At 45.1% G+C, this 21,776-nt stretch overlaps 1 protein-coding gene across 1 annotated transcript in view; it reads left to right on the top strand.

The window, feature by feature from the left end:
- LOC147666758 (myosin-1B-like) overlaps positions 1-21,776 on the top strand; it is a 44,222-nt gene that overhangs the window by 5,314 nt on the left and 17,132 nt on the right. Inside the window, exons 2-20 of the mRNA XM_086948898.1 lie at positions 12,699-12,917; positions 13,004-13,147; positions 14,653-14,809; positions 14,900-14,927; positions 15,030-15,150; positions 15,239-15,331; positions 15,440-15,503; positions 15,601-15,699; positions 16,301-16,404; positions 16,538-16,676; positions 18,542-18,660; positions 18,777-18,926; positions 19,018-19,188; positions 19,273-19,579; positions 19,975-20,054; positions 20,187-20,274; positions 20,367-20,484; positions 20,817-20,940; positions 21,631-21,767. Coding sequence (XP_086805024.1) covers positions 12,714-12,917; positions 13,004-13,147; positions 14,653-14,809; positions 14,900-14,927; positions 15,030-15,150; positions 15,239-15,331; positions 15,440-15,503; positions 15,601-15,699; positions 16,301-16,404; positions 16,538-16,676; positions 18,542-18,660; positions 18,777-18,926; positions 19,018-19,188; positions 19,273-19,579; positions 19,975-20,054; positions 20,187-20,274; positions 20,367-20,484; positions 20,817-20,940; positions 21,631-21,767 — 2,447 coding nt within the window. The 5' untranslated portion in view covers positions 12,699-12,713. The remainder of the gene's footprint in view (positions 1-12,698; positions 12,918-13,003; positions 13,148-14,652; positions 14,810-14,899; positions 14,928-15,029; positions 15,151-15,238; positions 15,332-15,439; positions 15,504-15,600; positions 15,700-16,300; positions 16,405-16,537; positions 16,677-18,541; positions 18,661-18,776; positions 18,927-19,017; positions 19,189-19,272; positions 19,580-19,974; positions 20,055-20,186; positions 20,275-20,366; positions 20,485-20,816; positions 20,941-21,630; positions 21,768-21,776) is intronic.

Here is a 21,776-nt window from a genome sequence, read left to right as displayed (position 1 = left end):
TGCCCAAATGGGCGTACACCACCAATTTCATATTTACCGCTGCCGGCACATTAAAAAAAAATATCAATATTACACTTTACATTATCAAAATACCATCTTGCCCCAGTGGGCATATAGTTATTCGCGCATACCAATTCAGCCCAAGTGGGCAAACAGTCAAATTAAAACATTCATTAAAAACACTCAAGTTGTTCCCCAAGTCTGTTAAGATCAGTTGTTCTAATTCACATTTCAAATTGCATTTAATCACCCCAAATGAGTATACAAATCTTCCTCCATGTTCAAACCTTCAGGTTGTTTTGAGTTCAATTCAACTATATAACATGATTCCAACTTTCTAAGTTGTCTCCCTCGATTCCCACCCATCACATTCTTTTCTACGGCATCGATTACATAATACATTAAACCTCTTACATCCTTTACATGAAACCTATCGAAGTGCCTAGCCACCGGGTAGGCACGGTCGCCATTTTTTATGGCCCTCACATGCTGTTAATTTCTTATTATATATTTATCCAGGTCTACAGCATAAAACTTTAACTGGTTCATTGAGGTCCACACACTTCAGCAACCTCAGAGTAATTTAGAAACAAACACTGGCACAGCAAATAGGTCTGGGTTTAATGTGCTAATTCATGTACCATTAGCACATTGGAGCAAGACACCCAGAGGGAGCCACAGACACTGACAGAAAAGGCCATTGTTGTAAATGAGTCTCTCAGGAAGTTCAATGCATGCACTGGAGTGGAGGTGGAAGGATACATCCAAATACCCAAAAGCCTTAGGTGAGAGGTGAATATTCCACTGGGCAGAGACAAGACATGATTGACAAAGTCTCGAGCCAACGGCTGAATGAAGCTGGTCAAAAAATCTAATGGTTGAAGGGGCAGGCCCAAAGCCTGGTCTATGCATATTGTTAGCAACAGGTCTGTATGACATCTGCTTTTTCAAAAACCAGAAACAAAAGCTCCATGCTGCAAAAGAGTGACAGTTCACACACACACCTGCTTGTTAGCTAAGAAGTTATTAGCATGGAGCTCAAATACTATTGTTGTGTAACTACTGGAAGAACAAGAAGAAGGCCTCCAAGGAGGGAAACATTGCCAAGAAAGAGGTGGAGTTGGAGAGGGCCTGCTAGCGTGAGACTATGCACCTCATTCACTGCAATGGTGTAGTCCATTAAACTGAAGAATTGAATCACTAGGCCCTTTTATTTAACACTTCTGGCTGCATGCTTTCCGTGCAGGACAGACGATCAGTATACACTTGAAGATGAGCAGTCGTGCTCAATGGAGGTAAACATTCCAAAGAATTGAATTAAGGATCAAATAGAAATACAGTCCACCACACACAGGGCACAGAGTGGAAACTTGGCCAAAGATAAAGAAAATTCAGCGTATGAATACATTAGCAATCTCGTTGTGGCATCAAGAGTTTTAAACCTATCAATGCCAGAAAGATGGGAAAGTGGGTAATAGCTAAAAGAGTGGAAGGGAGAATAAAGTGCACATTTATATGCAATAAGTTAAAGGAAATAAGGAAGTTTCAAACAACAAAGTAAAGCAGAAATGGGCGGCACGATTTTAAGGGTACAGGCGTGATCACCCTCTGCATTAATCCCCATATTAAGACTGTTCTAAATGTGACAGTTCATCCAACAGAGGGGAAAGGTGTCAATTCTCCATGACTATATCACAATGATGAATTTAGAGATTCTACTGTTGTGTATAGTGCAAACTACAACTTTAGGATAGCAGAGCGTTTCTCTTAGCAGCATGTGGTCAGATATAATACAGCAAGTGTAAACAATAAATAGGATGCAGAGGTTTAAGATTTGAAACATGCATTTCCAAGGTGTATATGGCTCATATATAGGGAGTTGGAGGACATTATGGCAGTTGATTGTTGGATGATTAGGAGCACCAAAAGTAAAAACTTTATAATTACTCGTAGTCCCGAGAGTTAACTACTATATAGTAACTGTGGAAAATGCTGTAACATTCAGTGCATGAGTTTGGAGGACTGGTCGTGTCATAGTCATTTTTTTTAGTTCCAGCCATGCTGCAGCGCAGCCGCAGATCTACACTACAAGACAAAGCCAATGCCTCATGTAGGCGAGAGTTATTGGCTTTGTCAATACTTGTTATCGTTGGTGTTTTCACGAGTACCATCATAAATAAGGTGGGATTTTACATGTGCGTATGAAAGACGCGCGCCTTTGCGCCACGCCGCACCCACTTCACACAGGAGTCCTTTTATATCCCAGTTGTATTTCTGACTTTGTGAATCAGGTGCCATGCATGCAGTTGGGCTTCCAGTGGCAGGGGCGACCAAATCACTTGGTAAAATCCAACTCTTTCACAGAGGTAGGACCCGAAAGGGCCATGATATACAATACGTCGTGGCCCTAATGCTGCATTAGTGTGGTGCCTGCTGCACTGATACCAATGCCCACTCAACGTTGGCTTCCCAAGGCATCGCCCTTCCCTTTCCCGGTCCCCTGCACTTCACCTGCACACAGTGCACTCAAGTAACAAATGAAGATACCGTAAAGAGATAATTAAATACCGACACCGCTTGGGTTGAAGATTAAAGCTCGCAGGAGTTGGAAAAGGAGACAGTTTGAAGCCCAGGACTCACCTGTAAACATTCAGCAGGGATAACAGACCTACAGGGCCATTATATTCCGTCCCTGGCAAATAACTCAATACACAATTGTCTTGCTTAGCTCAAATTAACAGTGGCAGGACATGTATACCCAGTGCTTTGGCTCTAACAAAAAGGTGGAAATATAGAAAAGAAATATTGCAAATCCTGAATAGTGAAGCAGATGGGAGCACCCTACAGACGTCTTCTGAAAAAATCGTAATATCTAGAGTGCTGCCCAGAAGTACAGTACATTGAGCTGACCAGTTGAGCAAAAGGTATACAGGTAAACATTTTCAGATGTCTTCTAAGTAACGAGCTGACTTTCTAAGAACTGCGCCACATGATCTCACCTTACAAGAAATATGTTTTATTTAAATAACCACTGTGCACAGACTTAGGCCACAAAGACCACTTAGAATAAAGCCTCTGATAAAACCTACATGTTACATATCTAACCAATTATGACTAAAACCAGAAGCCTATGACTGGTGGATGACAAAGAAAACATGCTTTATGCATAGTAACATAATTGTGTTAGCCTGTCCTTTTCTTCCAGTGGCCAAACAAATGGCGCACTCTTGACAATCGTGGGTCCTAATTGCCAACTTAGGAACTTGGTACCAGGGCAAACAGGTACAGAACTTCAGATGTCTAGCTCTCCCTCCTTAACATTTCTCTTCCATATGGCTTTTTTCATATGCTATATATATATATATATATATATATATATATATATATATATATATATATATATACCTTCACTACTCCCAGTATTAACGTAGAAGTACGCAGCCTTGTGCGTTTTTTCAAACCTTTATTCAGCCATCAAAATTCATACGCGTTTCGAGTGCTTGCGCACTCTTGTTCATAATTTGTTTGATGGGGCACGGCCATTTTAAAAATCATATCACACGTGATGCAATTAAAACTACAAACGTAGTGCATTCAAAGACAGATTTGTAGTTTTTACAAAACTTTCACCATGACTGTTTGTTTAGCGTGATAGCATATAACTGCATTGTTCCGCAGTGAATCAATATTACATTACGGACCTCTCTTTCAAAAACACAGTATATTTAGGCAATATTGCTGATGTCTCTTGTAAACAAGTAATTTACAATCAATCCATGAATTTTCTAATACTGCCCAAATGGGCGTACACCACCAATTTCATATTTACCGCTGCCGGCACATTAAAAAAAAATATCAATATTACACTTTACATTATCAAAATACCATCTTGCCCCAGTGGGCATATAGTTATTCGCGCATACCAATTCAGCCCAAGTGGGCAAACAGTCAAATTAAAACATTCATTAAAAACACTCAAGTTGTTCCCCAAGTCTGTTAAGATCAGTTGTTCTAATTCACATTTCAAATTGCATTTAATCACCCCAAATGAGTATACAAATCTTCCTCCATGTTCAAACCTTCAGGTTGTTTTGAGTTCAATTCAACTATATAACATGATTCCAACTTTCTAAGTTGTCTCCCTCGATTCCCACCCATCACATTCTTTTCTACGGCATCGATTACATAATACATTAAACCTCTTACATCCTTTACATGAAACCTATCGAAGTGCCTAGCCACCGGGTAGGCACGGTCGCCATTTTTTATGGCCCTCACATGCTGTTAATTTCTTATTATATATTTATCCAGGTCTACAGCATAAAACTTTAACTGGTTCATTGAGGTCCACACACTTCAGCAACCTCAGAGTAATTTAGAAACAAACACTGGCACAGCAAATAGGTCTGGGTTTAATGTGCTAATTCATGTACCATTAGCACATTGGAGCAAGACACCCAGAGGGAGCCACAGACACTGACAGAAAAGGCCATTGTTGTAAATGAGTCTCTCAGGAAGTTCAATGCATGCACTGGAGTGGAGGTGGAAGGATACATCCAAATACCCAAAAGCCTTAGGTGAGAGGTGAATATTCCACTGGGCAGAGACAAGACATGATTGACAAAGTCTCGAGCCAACGGCTGAATGAAGCTGGTCAAAAAATCTAATGGTTGAAGGGGCAGGCCCAAAGCCTGGTCTATGCATATTGTTAGCAACAGGTCTGTATGACATCTGCTTTTTCAAAAACCAGAAACAAAAGCTCCATGCTGCAAAAGAGTGACAGTTCACACACACACCTGCTTGTTAGCTAAGAAGTTATTAGCATGGGTTCTCTGTCATTTCAAATTCATAGGCGCCTTCAGATTAACATATCAAAACGTTGTAGCTGGACACTGCCAGAATATAGGCTCTTTCGAGCTGGCAAGTTTAGGACTATTGACAACTGCAGAACGCTTCAAAAACTGTAAGTACTCCCCCATTAAAAGCCCTAGCCATGTACACCTTGCATCCTATTCAATGCATGACTGCCTCAACTCCATTTTCACCAAAGGTCTGATGTCTACATACTAAACTAACAGTGCACTCTCATTTGGGATTAGACTCTAGAGACTAAATGTAATAGGGAAGAGGAAATGGATTACATTAAGGGGTGTTAATGTGATTTCTTTCCATTGTCCAGACCTTTGCAGGTTCAAATTATATTAGTAGATAAGCAAGTAAACTGGAATGAGACGATGAGAACACATAGCGCGATGCCAGATTTATGAATGAACTTATATTGAACAGCTTGACCACTCTGTGCATCCACTCTGCATCAGACTTCTGGAGACCAACACTTACAAAAGGCATGAGAAGCGTCAAGTGGGCTCATACAGATTTTTATATGGGTTTACATCTCAAAAGCTGCATATGCTGCCGTGGTACTGGTGAACTGAGCAGTCACATGATATCAGCTGGGTACCCTAGGATGTTGTGGCTGTGAGGCCGCATGAAATGGACCAGGGAGCTGCGACTAGGACACACTAGAATTGCAAAAGGGCTCTATATCTTGCGCAAAAAAGTAAAAAATGTGTTAGAATTGGGGGTCTCTGGTTGGCGCAGTGCAGCATTGGCGACAAGCAGGGACCCTCTCCTCTAAGTCAGGGCGAAGGATTACTCCCAGAAATAACCCCTGCTCACCCTCTAGGTAGTGTGGCGCAAGCAGTCTAGGCTAAACTCTGGAGTACATAGGGTTAAACATTTGCAGCATCACACACAACAACCACTAACCCACCACACAATGACACTAGACTGTAGGTTGTGTAAAAATATATCTCTTTTATATATTTTGTATGCAGGCTTGTAAATACAGACTTTTGTACTTTGTTTCAAGTGTCCCAGTTACTCTTAGCCTTGTTGCCACAGTGGTGGAATACAAATTTAGGCTGCTTCCAGGATTCTGGGGGGGTCTATTGTCTTTCTAGCGCCTCAGGACGCTTCCGTAGGGTGACACGGGCCCGGCCTGCCAAAGCTCACGCTTCTCGCGTGAGACGCGTACGGCCCGGCCGGGTCTCTCGTCTCGGCAAGTCTTCCTTCAGTGTGCGGTGGATCCTGGAGGGGGCGCGGGCCACGGTGAGTCCCAGGGGCACCTCGGGGGACAGGGAGCGGTGCGAGCTAGATCGGCAGGACGGCTCGCACTGCAGAGCGCACACAGCCCTTCGGATCTCTTTGCTTGGGGGGTCAAGGCACACGGCAGGGGTCAGCCCAGAGTCCCACGTCGCGGTGTCGTCCTTCTGGGGCCAAGGAGAGCGACGGGTTTGGCTCGGCTTGGGAGGTCGGCGTTGCGGTGCGAGCCGGGTCAGATGCACCGCGCACCTTAGGATTCTGGAAGGAGGGGGGCAGGGGGCCCCGGGTCGCAGAGTGAGGCAACAGCACAGCCTCGATGAACACAGGGGGTGCTCCTTCTCTCCCCACGCCGCTGCTGCACACGGACGGCGGCGGCTGGGGCTGGCAGGCAGATTCTTCCTTTGAGGCAGGCGAAGGGGGCAGAGTCCGGTCTTGCGGTGCAGTCCGCAGTTAGGCAGGCGACAGGCACGGTGCTGGGGCCAGCGAGGCTGGTCCTGGCGATGTTATCTGGGGCCTGCCAGGTAGCAGACGCGTTGCTTGGCGGGACGGGGGTGCCCAGGGATTTCCTCGCAGTGCACTCAGGTCTTCCTCTTTACCAGGCAGATGCAGGGCTCACGGCAGCTTCTCTTTCCAGGAGGGGGGTAGCGCCCAATGTTCCTGGGGCGCAGTTCAGGGGGCAAGTTCCACAGCAAGCCCTTGGAGATTGTCAGAAGCACAAGCAGTTTTAAAAAGAGTCTCTCAGTCTTTTCCTTCCCCTCCTTCAGCAGCAAGGCACCCACCACAGGCCAGTCTCTCAAGATTAGAGACAGTACTTCTCCATGCAGCTTTTCCTAGGTCCTTCTCCTCCGGCAGAGTTTCTTCTTGGCGTCAACAGGATCTGAACAGGATCTGCTTTGTAAGGAGCAGGGCTCCTACTTTTATACACCATTTCTTTTGTCTTCCCAGGCCAGGGGGGCCTTTTCATAGCTATCTTAAGTCCTTGAGCACTTTGTTGGGGGTGCTTGAGTCTTGGCTTTCAGTGCGAGGGGCAGGCACATCAGACGCTCCACAGGAGGTGGAGCCGGCATTCAGGGGACAAGTGCAGCCATGAGCACCTCGTTGACAGTACTTTTTAGACACATTTTGAAAGGCTGCTTCTGTGGGTGGCGCAACCAGCGCTGCAGGCCCACTAGCAGTATTGGCATTTACAAGCCCTGGCACTCCTGGTGCACTCTACTGGGGACTGATAGTAAATCCAATGACCCAATCAGGAATATCAATTACAGATACACTTTGTACAGGGAGAGTATATGCACTTTAGCACTGGTCAGCAGTGGTAAAGTGCCCAGAGTCCTAAACCAACAAAAACAGGTCAGAGGAAATATAGGAGGAAAAAGGCAAAAAGTTTAGGGATGACCCAGCAGGAAGGGCCAAGTCCAACACAACCCCCTTCCAGCCAAAACGCAGGGTAGACCAATCACTACCTTGATGGTCTTCACTGCTTTGGGCGATAGAACAAGGACCTGGCCCGCAACTGCAGGGGCAGACTCCAGTTCTACGCCAAACTGAACCTTTTTCAATTCCTCTGGGTATGCTCTCATGGTCCACACAGCCAACCCGTGTGGAACCCTTCTCTTCACCCGTGGACACCACCTGGGCAACACCTAGCCTTAATTCACTCACAGGTGTGTCCCAACAGGCAGACAGAAAAATGTCACAGTGGCCACTGACAGTAGTCAGGAATGAGACCCAGGCCTTATGCCTCTCAGGGCTCTCAAACCTCTGTGGCCTTGGAGAGCGGGGGGCAGTAGCCCCAGGTGCTTGGCACCCTTTGTCCACTCTCCCTCCTGTCAGGTCAGATATGACATCCTGGCACTGACCCACCATCCCCAGGTCTGTACCTGGCGGCTGGACCAAAGACTGGGGTAGCCTCTCCCACACCCGGTCCTCCTCCTTGGGGCTCTGTACCCTCCCACCTGGAGTGGTACCCCCTTCCAGAATTGTCAGGGCACCTGTGGCAGGTGATCTGCACAATTCGCCCACCAGTTCAGGGGTGCTATCCTGCAACTGGGGCACCAGGTCAGGGGGGACACCCTGCACCTGGCCCTTAAACCTAGGGTCTAGACCCTCTAGTTGAACCGGGGTCAGAGGCGAGGACTTCCTCCCTCTGCACCCCCTTCCAGAGTACTGCCCACTCCCAACTGGAGTGGTACCCCTAGAAGCGACATGGGCCAGGACACTGATTACAGTGGTCCTGCCCTCCAGGTCAGACAACACCTGAACCTGGCTCTCCAACTCAGGGACCCAACACCTGCAGTTGAACACTTGCCTGGCGCACCAGGACTTCCCGGGGAGCACGCATGCCCCCCCTGAGGGTAGCACATAGCTCATGTGCCGTGCAACAGTCTGCCTGGCGCAGATCTCCCAACCCCTGTCCATCTGACAGTGCGGGAAGATCCCCCAGGACAGAAGTGGTGTCCCCATTGTCATTCACTGGAGACGCAGCCCTGCTGGCTTGCACCTGACCCACTGGTTCTTCCACTGGGGACTCCTTCCCCCTCTCGCCCCTCCTTCTGGACTTCTGCACCCTCCCAACTGGAGTGGTACTGCCAGACACCAGAACTACTGGAGCTCTGTTTACAGAGCCTCCACGTCCTCTAGCCACTGGGGGATCCCCTTCAGCGGGTGACTCATCCGGACAGCATAGGCTCCCCACCTGGTGTTCCCTTACAGAACCATCCAGGCTCTGAGGCTGAGGTTGGGCACTACCGGGACAAAACCCATTCTCACTCCTTCCCTTTAAGGACAGGACGTGAGGCCCTACACCCCTCTCACTACTACAGGACCTAGCTGGGCTACTCTGCGCCACTTCCACCACTCTGGGCTGGAACATACCTGAGCCACTCCCCACAGGATCACACCCCAATGCCTCTCCAGACCCTCTGGAATCCACCACAAGGTCTGCCTCCAATGTGAGCACCCTGGGGTCAGAGAACTCACTCTCAAACATGTGTTGGCATAGCTCTGGAAAACTGGGACTTAAAGTATGCTCTTCCACAATTGGATTACACAGCCCCCTAGCAGGGTTAACCAAACTATCCTTCACCTCTCCATCCAGTGCCTCACACACATACTCCACACCATTCTTCCGAGACTGGCCAGACAGTAGCGGACTGTCTCTGTCACACAACCCACACTCTTCTGGGCGGTCCTTACACTCACCCAACAGGACCTCAACCATGGGGGAATCCCTCCCACCACTAGGACCATGAACTCCTACGCCAGCTACCCTATTCCCTTCAGGGACGCTGCGCAGTACTGGAGCTACCTCATGCCCTTGAACCTCCTGATGTAAGTTAACCCCCTCCAAGTCAGGTGCCATATCTCTAGGTGTGTGCACTATGCTCTCAGCACTGATTACCTTAATGCTGTTGCCACCATCTGAGCTGGACTCCTCCTCCAACTCAGAAAAGCTCAATCTCTGAGCTACACATATTTCTTGTTGCTGGGCTGAAGCCCTCCTGGCCTCACGCCCCTCGAGCTCCAAGTCAAGTTTCCTCATTCTTAAGTCATGCGCAAGCTCCATTTTCATTTCTTCCAGGGCTAACTTCCTAGATTCTAGCTCCAGTTGGCAATTCAATTTCAGCTCCGCCAACTTCATTTCATGTATTCTGGCCTCCTTCCTGTCCGTCAACTCCTCTGGCGACAGGCCTCTACCAAAATCCATGATGCTTCTTGCTGGTTCAATTTCCATTCTGACTGATCCAGACATGACTTCACAACAAATGGGGATTCTCTCAGTAAAACATAAATCCAAAAAGAGTATGTTGCTTAGTTACTGGACGGTAATCAATGTGCCAGAGTCAACAATCACTGCATGGACACTGCAAATGTAAATTCGCGATCCTCACCGCTGCGTCCAATGTTAGAATTGGGGGTCTCTGGTTGGCGCAGTGCAGCATTGGCGACAAGCAGGGACCCTCACCTCTAAGTCAGGGCGAAGGATTACTCCCAGAAATAACCCCTGCTCACCCTCTAGGTAGTGTGGCGCAAGCAGTCTAGGCTAAACTCTGGAGTACATAGGGTTAAACATTTGCAGCATCACACACAACAACCACTAACCCACCACACAATGACACTAGACTGTAGGTTGTGTAAAAATATATCTCTTTTATATATTTTGTATGCAGGCTTGTAAATACGGACTTTTGTACTTTGTTTCAAGTGTCCCAGTTACTCTTAGCCTTGTTGCCACAGTGGTGGAATACAAATTTAGGCTGCTTCCAGGGTTCTGGGGGGGTCTATGGTCTTTCTAGCGCCTCAGGACGCTTCCGTATGGTGACACGGGCCCGGCCTGCCAAAGCTCACGCTTCTCGCGTGAGACGCGTACGGCCCGGCCGGGTCTCTCGTCTCGGCAAGTCTTCCTTCAGTGTGCAGTGGATCCAGGAGGGGGCGTGGGCCACGGTGAGTCCCAGGGGCACCTCGGGGGACAGGGAGCGGTGCGAGCTAGATCGGCAGGACGGCTCGCACTGCAGAGCGCACACAGCCCTTCGGATCTCTTTGCTTGGGGGGTCAAGGCACACGGCAGGGGTCAGCCCGAAGTCCCACGTCGCGGTGTCGTCCTTCTGGGGCCGAGGAGAGCGACGGGCTCGGCTCGGCTTGGGAGGTCGGCGTTGCGGCGCGGGCCGGGTCAGATGCACCGCGCACCTTAGGATTCTGGAAGGAGGGGGGCAGGGGGCCCCGGGCCGCAGAGTGAGGCAACAGCACAGCCTCGATTAACACAGGGGGTGCTCCTTCTCTCCCCACGCCGCTGCTGCACACGGACGGCGGCGGCTGGGGCTGGCAGGCAGATTCTTCCTTTGAGGCAGGCGGAGGGGGCAGAGTCCGGTCTTGCGGTGCAGTCCGCAGTTAGGCAGGCGACAGGCACAGTGCTGGGGCCAGCGAGGCTGGTCCTGGCGATGTTATCTGGGGCCTGCCAGGTAGCAGATGCGTTGCTTGGCGGGACGGGGGTGCCCAGGGATTTCCTCGCAGTGCACTCAGGTCTTCCTCTTTACCAGGCAGATGCAGGGCTCACGGCAGCTTCTCTTTCCAGGAGGGCGGTAGCGCCCAATGTTCCTGGGGCGCAGTTCAGGGGGCAAGTTCCACAGCAAGCCCTTGGAGATTGTCAGAAGCACAAGCAGTTTTAAAAAGAGTCTCTCAGTCTTTTCCTTCCTCTCCTTCAGCAGCAAGGCACCCACCACAGGCCAGTCTCTCAAGATTAGAGACAGTACTTCTCCATGGTCCTTCTCCTCCGGCAGAGTTTCTTCTTGGCGTCAACAGGATCTGAACAGGATCTGCTTTGTAAGGAGCAGGGCTCCTACTTTTATACACCATTTCTTTTGTCTTCCCAGGCCAGGGGGGCCTTTGCATAGCTATCTTAAGTCCTTGAGCACTTTGTTGGGGGTGCTTGAGTCTTGGCTTTCAGTGAGAGGGGCAGGCACATCAGACGCTCCACAGGAGGTGGAGCCGGCATTCAGGGGACAAGTACAGCCATGAGCACCTCGTTGACAGTACTTTGCCCATCCTGGGCTAGGTGCAGGCTGAGTCATCAGTCGCTCCCCATGGGGCGGAGCCAGCATTGTGGTGGCAGAGCACGGGCCTATTCAGAGTCCAAAGCACTCCCTGCCTCCCACCAAGGTGTCATCCTAGCCTTAACTACCTGTCATCCCTCAGCCCTGTCACTCACACAGCCCAGACAGTCAGATACACATCCCAGCAGAGGCGGTCTGAAATAGTCAAGCAAGTAAATACTATCTTTCTAAAAGTAGTATTTACAAACACAGGATATTAAAATAAACGTTACTAAAAGAAGTATTTTATTATTCTGAGTTCAGGCATACTAAACTTGACTTTCTACCATGTTCCTGAGCCTGCTGGGATTATAGAGTGTAATAATTCCAGCAGCCCATTCTGGCCTAAAGGGAGCAGGTAGCCTTACAATAGTGAAAAACGAATTTGGCAGTAATTCACTATTAGGACATGCCACACACATCAGAGCATGTCCTACCTTACACTTACAATGCACCCTGCCCTAGGGCCTACCATAGGGGTGACTAATATGAAGTTAAGGGAAGGTTGAGGGGCTGGCAAGTGTGTGCACTTGCCCAGCCAGCATGACAGTACCAGACTGCACGCAGGTTCTGCAATGGCAGACCCTAGACACATTTTGAAAGGCTGCTTCTGTGGGTGGCGCAACCAGCGCTGCAGGCCCACTAGCAGTATTGGCATTTACAAGCCCTGGCACTCCTGGTGCACTCTACTGGGGACTGATAGTAAATCCAATGACCCAATCAGGAATATCAATTACAGATACACTTTGTACAGGGAGAGCATATGCACTTTAGCACTGGTCAGCAGTGGTAAAGTGCCCAGAGTCCTAAACCAACAAAAACAGGTCAGAGGAAATATAGGAGGAAAAAGGCAAAAAGTTTAGGGATGACCCAGCAGGAAGGGCCAAGTCTAACAAAATGTAATTATTGAATGACTTCACCCAACTTCAGTAACACTCTAAGATTTACCTACAGTTACAAAAATACATATGTTCGATATAAAAACATGTTTTGCTATCTTTCTAGTAACCGTCTGCAGCCATGGCTTCGGATGCAGAAATGGCCGTGTTTGGGGAGGCCGCACAATACCTGCGGAAGTCTGAAAAGGAAAGACTTGAAGCCCAAAACAAGCCATTTGATGCCAAGAACACCTGCTACGTAGATGATGAAAAAGAGCTCTACGTCAAAGGTACTATCACCGCCCGAGAGAATGGCAAAGTCACTGTCAAGACTGACGACGGAAGGGTAAGAAAAATAAGTGTAATAGATTTCAGCCACACAGCTTCTGCCAGTCTCTTGCATTAACTCTTCCTCCTACTCTTTTGCTACAGACTGTGACTGTTAAAGACACTCAAGTCTACCCCCAGAATCCTCCCAAGTACGACAAGATTGAAGACATGGTCATAATGACCCATCTGAATGAAGCCTCCGTGCTGTATAACCTCGCCGAGCGGTATGCAGCCTGGATGATCTACGTAAGTACGACATAAAAGAGAAACCAATTGATCAAGCTGCGGCAAGTCAAGCTATAGAATTTAACCTAAGATTGTATGGTCCTTGACAAGTGCCTGAATGCAATCACCCACCTGCTCTTACTGTCTTCGGGAGGAGGAACATAATTCACCAAATTTACAGTCTGGTGAACAAGGTACTACACCACAAACTCATGCTTTCGAAAAACAAGTTTGTTGGGCAGCTGCATGAAACATGACAACTGCTATCAAACTTACACTGCCTTCAGAGTAGCCAATCTGGCATCCTCTAAAGGCATAGAGATCTCGGTCATGCACACAGAAATCTCAAATTATGGTGGATGGCTGGCAGCACCAACAACTCATAAATGAGCACCTATGTGTTTTATCCCTTATGTACAAGCTAGGTACAACTAAATGTATCAAACATAATATGCCTACTGCAAACAATCGCTTTTACCTTTTCCTTCATTTCCCTCTCCGTCCATTGTATTTACCCAGTACAACTACTCTATGGTGGCTGTCACTACTTGCCCCTGCTCTTTCATGCTCTTCCACTCCAAAACCTGTTTGCTGAGTTTCCCCACCTGGGAGACCCATCTCCCAGGTAGGGAAACATTCCTTCTTGGAATTCCTACTCTTTCCAATAAGCAGTATCTGATATTTTCAGAGGCTGGGAATCAAGGGCATACCTGGTGATAACCCCAACACTTTTTTTGAAGATGTGTACGCCCTATTGCTAAGACTCGTATGGAAGAAGGCTGTGGACTGCCTTCAATGTTGCATGCTTTCGAGATCATTCTCTGCCAGCATTGCAGAGCTAAATCCAATTTCTTTCTGAAATCATCAATGAATTCCTTTCAAAATGTTATTTCCGATTGAGTATATCTGTGCCCTGACATCTGGATTATCTGATATATAAGCAATGAAAATCAAAATGGACAGAGTTATGTTGTGGCAAGGACATAATGGCATGGTCTTATTGTAAATTGTTGCATTTAGATTATCGGGATGAAATGAACATATGAACTCACAGGGCACTGTAAAAGTAAAAGGTGCTAGGATGAACATATTAGCATGGCAATGTATTCTTCAAGTCTTTGAGCTGTGATGAGCTTTAAAAGACAAAGACAGCAGATGAGTAAAGTGCACTAGAGAAAAGTAAGTGGGTCTAAGGGTTTCAAGATTCAACAATGGAAATTAGATGTGACAATAAGTCACAGTGTGAAAGCAGTCTACGTATCTAAGTAGTCATGATACACGGTGACTAATTCCAAAGCATACATCATTAATAGACTCACATACATAATTCTGTACTTCTCTAAGAATAACTCAAAAAAGAAATAGAAAGCACAACAACAATCAATAACAGTAAACGGATCTGATATGGGGCAGTTTAAAACATCTACAAAGATTGCAAATTAGCTTCTCTTATTTAGTTATGTCTTTATTGCTGTGTTTACAAAAATCAATGCACTCAGTCTGATAATATTCTGCTTTCCTTTCAGACCTACTCCGGTCTCTTCTGTGCCACTGTGAACCCCTACAAGTGGCTGCCGGTGTACAACGCTGAGGTGGTCGCAGCCTACAGAGGCAAGAAGCGCCAGGAAGCCCCACCTCACATCTTCTCCATCTCTGATAACGCCTATCAGTTCATGTTGACAGGTAAAACCTGTTTTTTTTATCCGCAGTCTAACTGGAATTGTTACTCTAAGTACATGTGTAATCTTCTTTCTTTAAATAATTTTTCAACAGATCGTGAAAACCAGTCTGTCCTGATTACGTGAGTACAAAACATATTTCTGAAATATCAAACAGCATAAAGTTCATGACACGTTTTGCCTCACTGAGGCATACTGACACACACTGCTGATCCTCTTCACAGCGGAGAATCTGGTGCAGGAAAGACTGTGAACACCAAGCGTGTCATCCAGTACTTTGCAACAATTGCTGTTGGTGGTGGTGACAAGAAAAAGGAGGCCCCTGCAATGGCCAACAAGATGCAGGTTTGTTTATTCATTTTTTCCCCTTAAATTGCTTCTAATAAATAATCTGTAAGACACATACATTCCTATTGCCTATTGCTTGTTACAGGGAACTCTGGAAGATCAAATCATCCAGGCTAACCCACTGCTGGAAGCCTTCGGTAATGCCAAGACCGTGAGGAATGACAACTCATCTCGTTTCGTAAGTCTTCTGAGTGCATGAGTTTCTGTGCAGTACTTTGTTGCGTAATGTACATTATTGGCTGCCAATGCAACCCCAGGGTGACTAGAGCACTTGTTTACTCTCTAGGGTAAATTTATCAGAATCCATTTCGGAACCACAGGAAAACTGGCTTCTGCTGATATTGAAACATGTAAGACCAGCCATTTAAGCATTTAAATACAATACTGAGTTTGAAGTAATAAAATAAATATCTTGCACTTACATATTAATGTTGTTCTTTGTTATAGATTTGCTGGAAAAGTCCAGAGTCACATTCCAGCTCTCTGCTGAGAGGAGCTACCACATCTTCTACCAGATCATGACCAACAAGAAGCCAGAGCTTGTCGGTATGTATCTCCAATCTTTAGTTATTTTCAGTTCTCTTCTCAGCGTGGACCCAATGGTTTAAAAATAACCCTGGAAGAAAACCAGACCATCGAACTTTAGATAAAAACAATGTTGGTAGTATATACATTTGCAAGAAGGGTTCTAGTGATTATGATTCTAAGAATGTTGAATTTTCTGATAAAATATACTGGCCCTCTAGACTCAGAAACGTTTTGGTCCATATGACCAATGTAAGCAATGGTTTGGGGGTGACTAGATCACAGTACTTAGGAAGGCGTTAGGCAACTGTAGTACACACAAACGAACTGCAGCAATTGAGTCAATTAAAGAACAGCTATTGGTCTTTAGCTTAGTTTTCTCTGAGTCCTTCTTTGCTATCAAGGAATATGTCTCCAAAGCGAGTCACCCTCTAAAGACTATCATGAACATTGCCTCTGTAAAATGGAAAACATTACTAAAAATAACAACCTCTTTTTCAAATGTCTACATTATTCACCTGTTTCTTGGTATAAATATCTACTTTGTACACAGACCTTAGGTTAATGTGTTGCTGTTAGTGCATTCTGAGACTCCTCACTCCTGCATGTATTTGCTTTGCAGAAATGCTCCTCATTACCACCAACCCATATGATTTCCCGTCAATCAGCCAGGGCGAGATTGTGGTGAAAAGTATCAATGACGAAGAGGAGCTGATGGCTACTGATGTGAGTTACAATACATATCAACCACCATGTCTCTTCACCCTCAGTCACTACAAACAAGAGGTGTAAAAATAACAATACATTCCATTGAGTAGAAGATCACAGTCATAAAACGCTCCTCCTTATTTCATGACAGAGTGCCATTGACATCCTGGGGTTCAACCAAGATGAGAAGATCGCCATCTACAAGCTGACTGGAGCAGTCATGCACCACGGAAACATGAAGTTCAAGCAGAAACAGCGTGAGGAGCAGGCCGAGCCCGATGGCACAGAGGGTAAGGCATGATAGGCACATTGCCTTGTATGTATGTATGGGTATGTTATTTCTATAACAATAACCTAGCACAGCTTTAAGCAGGCATATAGTCAACCAGTAATAGGAGAAGAAGCTGGGTTGCAGACTGTTAATGGAATGTGAAGTCTTAGGAGAAAAACTCACCATAAATAAAATTATTTGAAAGAGGTACTTTGTAGGGGGAAAAAACAGACGTAACGATTGTAAAAACAGGCAAGGGTTCTGTGAATGAAGGCAGCACAATTACAAGTCATTTAGTAATTTTATTTGAGTGATTAATAAAAACCAATATAAAATTCCTGCAATTTACAGTTAAAAGGCTACACAGGTATACCTTGCCACCCACATGTTTAAGTTTGGGTCTGATATCACCAGTATGGAATTACTTACTGATTCCTCAATTCCGACTAAGAACATAATATGATCCCATTAGTGTAGAGTATTATCAAGTTCAATGCTATAAGGAGGTACCTTAAAATAGATACATTCATAAAAAAGTACTAAACAGAACAGTTAACTACAGTGTGAAGATGACACACTTGAAGAAGAGGATATAGAGGAAGACCATCAGAGACACCAGACCCTTATAGGATGAATAGTTTTTTGTTATAACAGATTTTATAGAAGTTTTTTGGCGGTACAACACGGCCAGGAAGGCCACAGACAAACATCTAGATGTAGTACATTGCTGAATAGTACCCATGTTTCAGAACATCAACAACGGAATAAAAGAAACTAAGGAGAAAACCTTCGCACAGACCAGGTACCACCTCCCACCCTAGCATTTGGATGGCGGGGTCTACAAGCTATCAGTATGTTTGTGTCTATATAAATGTATTTCCTACTCAATGAGGGATTCTGGGTTTCATATGCCCTTGTATTCAGCCCAACACGTCCAGACTTTATTATGTTTATTATGTTTCTGTGGGCAGCCTCACGCCTTGAATACTGCTAATACCACCCCCATGCATTTGTCCATGGCGTGTTTCCACCCACCCACCGATGGTGGAGACATCCCCTTCCACTGTTGGGCTATGTCTCATAAGACGAATAGTTTACCGGTGCTGGGGATGAAAGAAATACTGCGGGCATAAAACAAAAAGTTGTGTACATTCCTTAAAGTGCTATGCTAGTCGCGCATTAGTAAAGGCACACAAAGGCTGAATAAAACACTAATCCAAAGACTATGAAATCGCCTTTAGTGGCACAGGAACAATCTGCTCAATTGCAAAGATCACCACGACACACAACTAAAGTGCAATAAAAAGAAAAATGCTAAATGGCTCAGGACGATATCGCTTGCTATCTTAGACTGGGATAGGCAATGGCAAGATGCATTTACATACAAGATACAATTGATTAACCCAACAAATATCTGTTTAGAAACCCAAGAAAAACATTCAGATTCTATTCCACATTCACCAAGAAGTAGAAAAAAGTCACTTATAAAAGGCTTGGTGATCCTTACGTTTTGGTGCAGGTCTGGGCATGGGAACACCCTTTGTTTTGAAAAGGCAATTAATGTCGACGTCACCACTTTTTGGATGCAAAAATCTAATTAAAGAATGTCCTTTGTAAATTTCAATTGATGTAACAACTGCAATCATTATGACAGAGCCAGAATTAAGTGGAATTTAAAATTAAAAGCACCAAATATGAGATCATTGAGATGGATACATGTTGGTCTTCAAAGAGAAGTTCTAGTACAAAATAGTGGAAGGGAGAAGTAGACAACTTGCAGTAACTGGGCAAAAACCTTTTTTGGGGATGATGAATCTATGACAGTTTCTGAACGTTATAAGGATTTATGTAGTTCATTAATGTTACAACGTTTTTCTAACACAGTTGCAGACAAAATTGCATACCTGATGGGTCTAAACTCAGCTGACTTGCTGAAAGCGCTGTGCTACCCACGAGTGAAGGTCGGCAATGAATTTGTCACCAAGGGGCAGACTGTTAACCAGGTAAAATTGCAATGACTGCCTCTACTCACCTTGCCAATAAGGAATATTTTAATAAAGAAAGTACTATTGAGGTCATATACTCATTCCACGTTCAATTGCAACTCCTTCTTCGTTAGGTGTATAACTCCATCGGTGCACTCTGCAAGTCTGTCTATGAGAAGCTCTTCTTGTGGATGGTGATCCGTATCAACCAACAGCTGGACACCAAGCAAGCCAGGCAGTACTTCATTGGTGTCCTGGATATTGCAGGCTTTGAGATTTTTGATGTAAGTCTAACATCCTAAAGAGGGGGTGGTGAAGTGGCATGCTGGACCAATCAACAAATATCTAATCCACAACAATTGGTTTGGGTTTTAGTTCAACACCCTGGAACAGCTGTGTATCAACTTCACCAATGAAAAACTGCAACAGTTCTTCAACCACCACATGTTCGTCTTGGAACAAGAGGAATACAAGAAGGAAGGCATTGACTGGGAGTTCATTGACTTCGGCATGGATTTGGCTGCCTGCATTGAACTTATTGAGAAGGTGGGTGACTGTTAAAACTGCATATGGTTGTATTAAAATACCGTACCCATATACCCAAGTCTCACATAGATATGTTTCTTTCAGCCCATGGGAATCTTCTCCATCCTTGAAGAGGAGTGCATGTTCCCCAAGTCTACAGACACCTCCTTCAAGAACAAGCTGTACGACCAGCATATGGGCAAGTGCAAGAACTTCGAGAAACCCAAGCCAGGCAAAGGAAAGGCTGAAGCTCACTTCTCTCTGGTGCATTACGCTGGTACTGTGGATTACAACATCACTGGCTGGCTGGAGAAGAACAAGGATCCACTGAATGAATCTGTTATCCAGCTTTACCAGAAGTCCTCCCTTAAAGTGCTATCCATGCTTTATAGCGCTACTGCAGCAGAGGCTGGTAAGTATCCTGCTAAAAGGCATGTTACGTTATTTTAATTTGTAATGCGCACTAATCACCCCGGGAGGGATATCTCGGTGCCGCAAATAAAACAGTGTAGTCTTAACTGCTTCCTAAAATGAAGGTGATGCAAGCATGTAGAAATGTGGCACAGTAAAGCATTCCAACATAGAGGGGCTAAGTACGAGAGCAACCTGCCCCCTGATCAGGACTTTTTGACCCGTGGAACCATAAAGAGAGCCTTATCTCTAGATATGAGGAGTGTGGAAGGATGATAGTAAGTTACCTTCCAGGCTAAGTAGCATGCAAATAAAAAACAAAGATATCACATAAAGAGTATGTTGTCTTGACAGAATGCCTAATCCATGGATTGTTTTTGTTACTTTCAAACATAGAAGCTGCAGCTGCTGCTGGTGGAAAGGGTGGAAAGAAGAAGAAAGGAGGGTCCTTCCAGACAGTGTCTGCTTTGTTCAGAGTAAGAGTTGTACATGAATGTATATAAATACAACTCTGTTGTGTCTATAGTATACCAAGCAAAAACATGACTATTGTTACATACTCAATACTTAGGATAGACTTTAAAAAATGTATTTTTTCAATATCATAGGAGAATTTGGGCAAGCTGATGACTAACTTAAGAAGCACTCATCCACACTTTGTGCGCTGTCTCATTCCCAATGAGACAAAAACTCCAGGTACTCTCTGTCAATGCTTACAAAGATCATGGTGTTCCCTGCTGATATAACAAAATCTAATTAACCGTTTAAACTCTACCTTCCCCCTTTAGGTGTTATGGATAACCATCTCCTGATCCACCAGCTGAGATGTAATGGTGTCTTGGAAGGCATCAGAATTTGCAGAAAGGGATTTCCAAGCAGAATTCTTTATGGTGATTTTAAGCAAAGGTATATTGTATATCATTAACAGAGTAACAAACAATTGAAGTATAATGACACACAAGATGTTTAACTTTATGGAATTGTTTGTTTACACTGTAACTATAGCAATATACATTTGTTATATTAGATAGAGTACAACCTCACATACTACAAACCCCAGAAGTTAAAGCAATGTTTTAGAAATACTCCAAAGAACACAGCTATGCAAAATAAATATTTGTGTCTGACTGAAGCAAATAACTGTTTAAGATAATAAAAGAAACATGCTATCTTAATTTTACCTTGATGTTTTAACATGTTCATCATATGGATTGAGTTTAACCAGGACTCTCTTTCAGGTACAAGGTTCTCAATGCAAGTGCTGTTCCGGAAGGTGCATTTATGGACAGCAAGAAGGCGTCTGAGAAACTATTGGGATCCATTGATGTTGACCATACACAGTACAGATTTGGACACACCAAGGTATGAAGTGATGTACTCAATTTAATTACATTAAAAATGAAACATTTCTTTGGGTCTACATAACGTAAATGTGTGACACACATGGGAATGGCAGTAGGGGAGGATACCCCAGCATTAAAAAGGACTCAACAAAGTTAAGCATTCTCATGCATTTGCAGGGTTCCCTCACTGGCAAAGGATATACCTTTATTGAGCTGAGCACGCAGAAACATATTTGCACATGCTTATGGTGAAGGAAAATGTTTTCAACCACTGGCCCTGAAAATCAACTTTGTATTTCAAGGCCCGTAGAAGAAGGGTACACCCCACTCGGTTTAGCTAGCCCATTACTACTCTAATTCGGGAGGTGTGTGCTGAGAACACCTTCGGCTAAAATGAGATATTTTCTACCGACACTGCTGTCGCAGGGGGGTATGTGGGTCTTTGATTCAATTCGTGAAAAAAAACATAATTATGTCAGCTTAGGTAGACCATAATTTCACCACAATGAGAATTTTTTTGCCTCTTGATTAGTTATGTACAAGTAGCAGAAGCAGCAATCTGAAATTCCTATTACACAAGACATCAGTTGAACCAGAAACATTTGCTTTCTCATTCATCCTATTGTGTAACATATATTTAAAGTATATATCCTGTGTTTTCACTACACTTCTCAAGTACGTTAATTTATAAACCACATCCCACTTGAAGGTATTCTTCAAAGCTGGCCTCCTGGGTACCCTAGAAGAGATGAGAGATGAAAAGCTGGCAGATCTCATCACCAGAACACAGGCGGCCTGCAGAGGGTACCTCATGAGAATAGAATTCAAGAAAATGATGGAAAGAAGGTATGGCCA

The sequence above is a fragment of the Lissotriton vulgaris genome, unplaced genomic scaffold (assembly GCF_964263255.1).
Source record: "Lissotriton vulgaris unplaced genomic scaffold, aLisVul1.2 SCAFFOLD_1309, whole genome shotgun sequence".
Classification (NCBI taxonomy): Eukaryota; Metazoa; Chordata; class Amphibia; order Caudata; family Salamandridae; genus Lissotriton; species Lissotriton vulgaris.
This window is presented reverse-complemented; position numbering and strand designations above follow the sequence as displayed.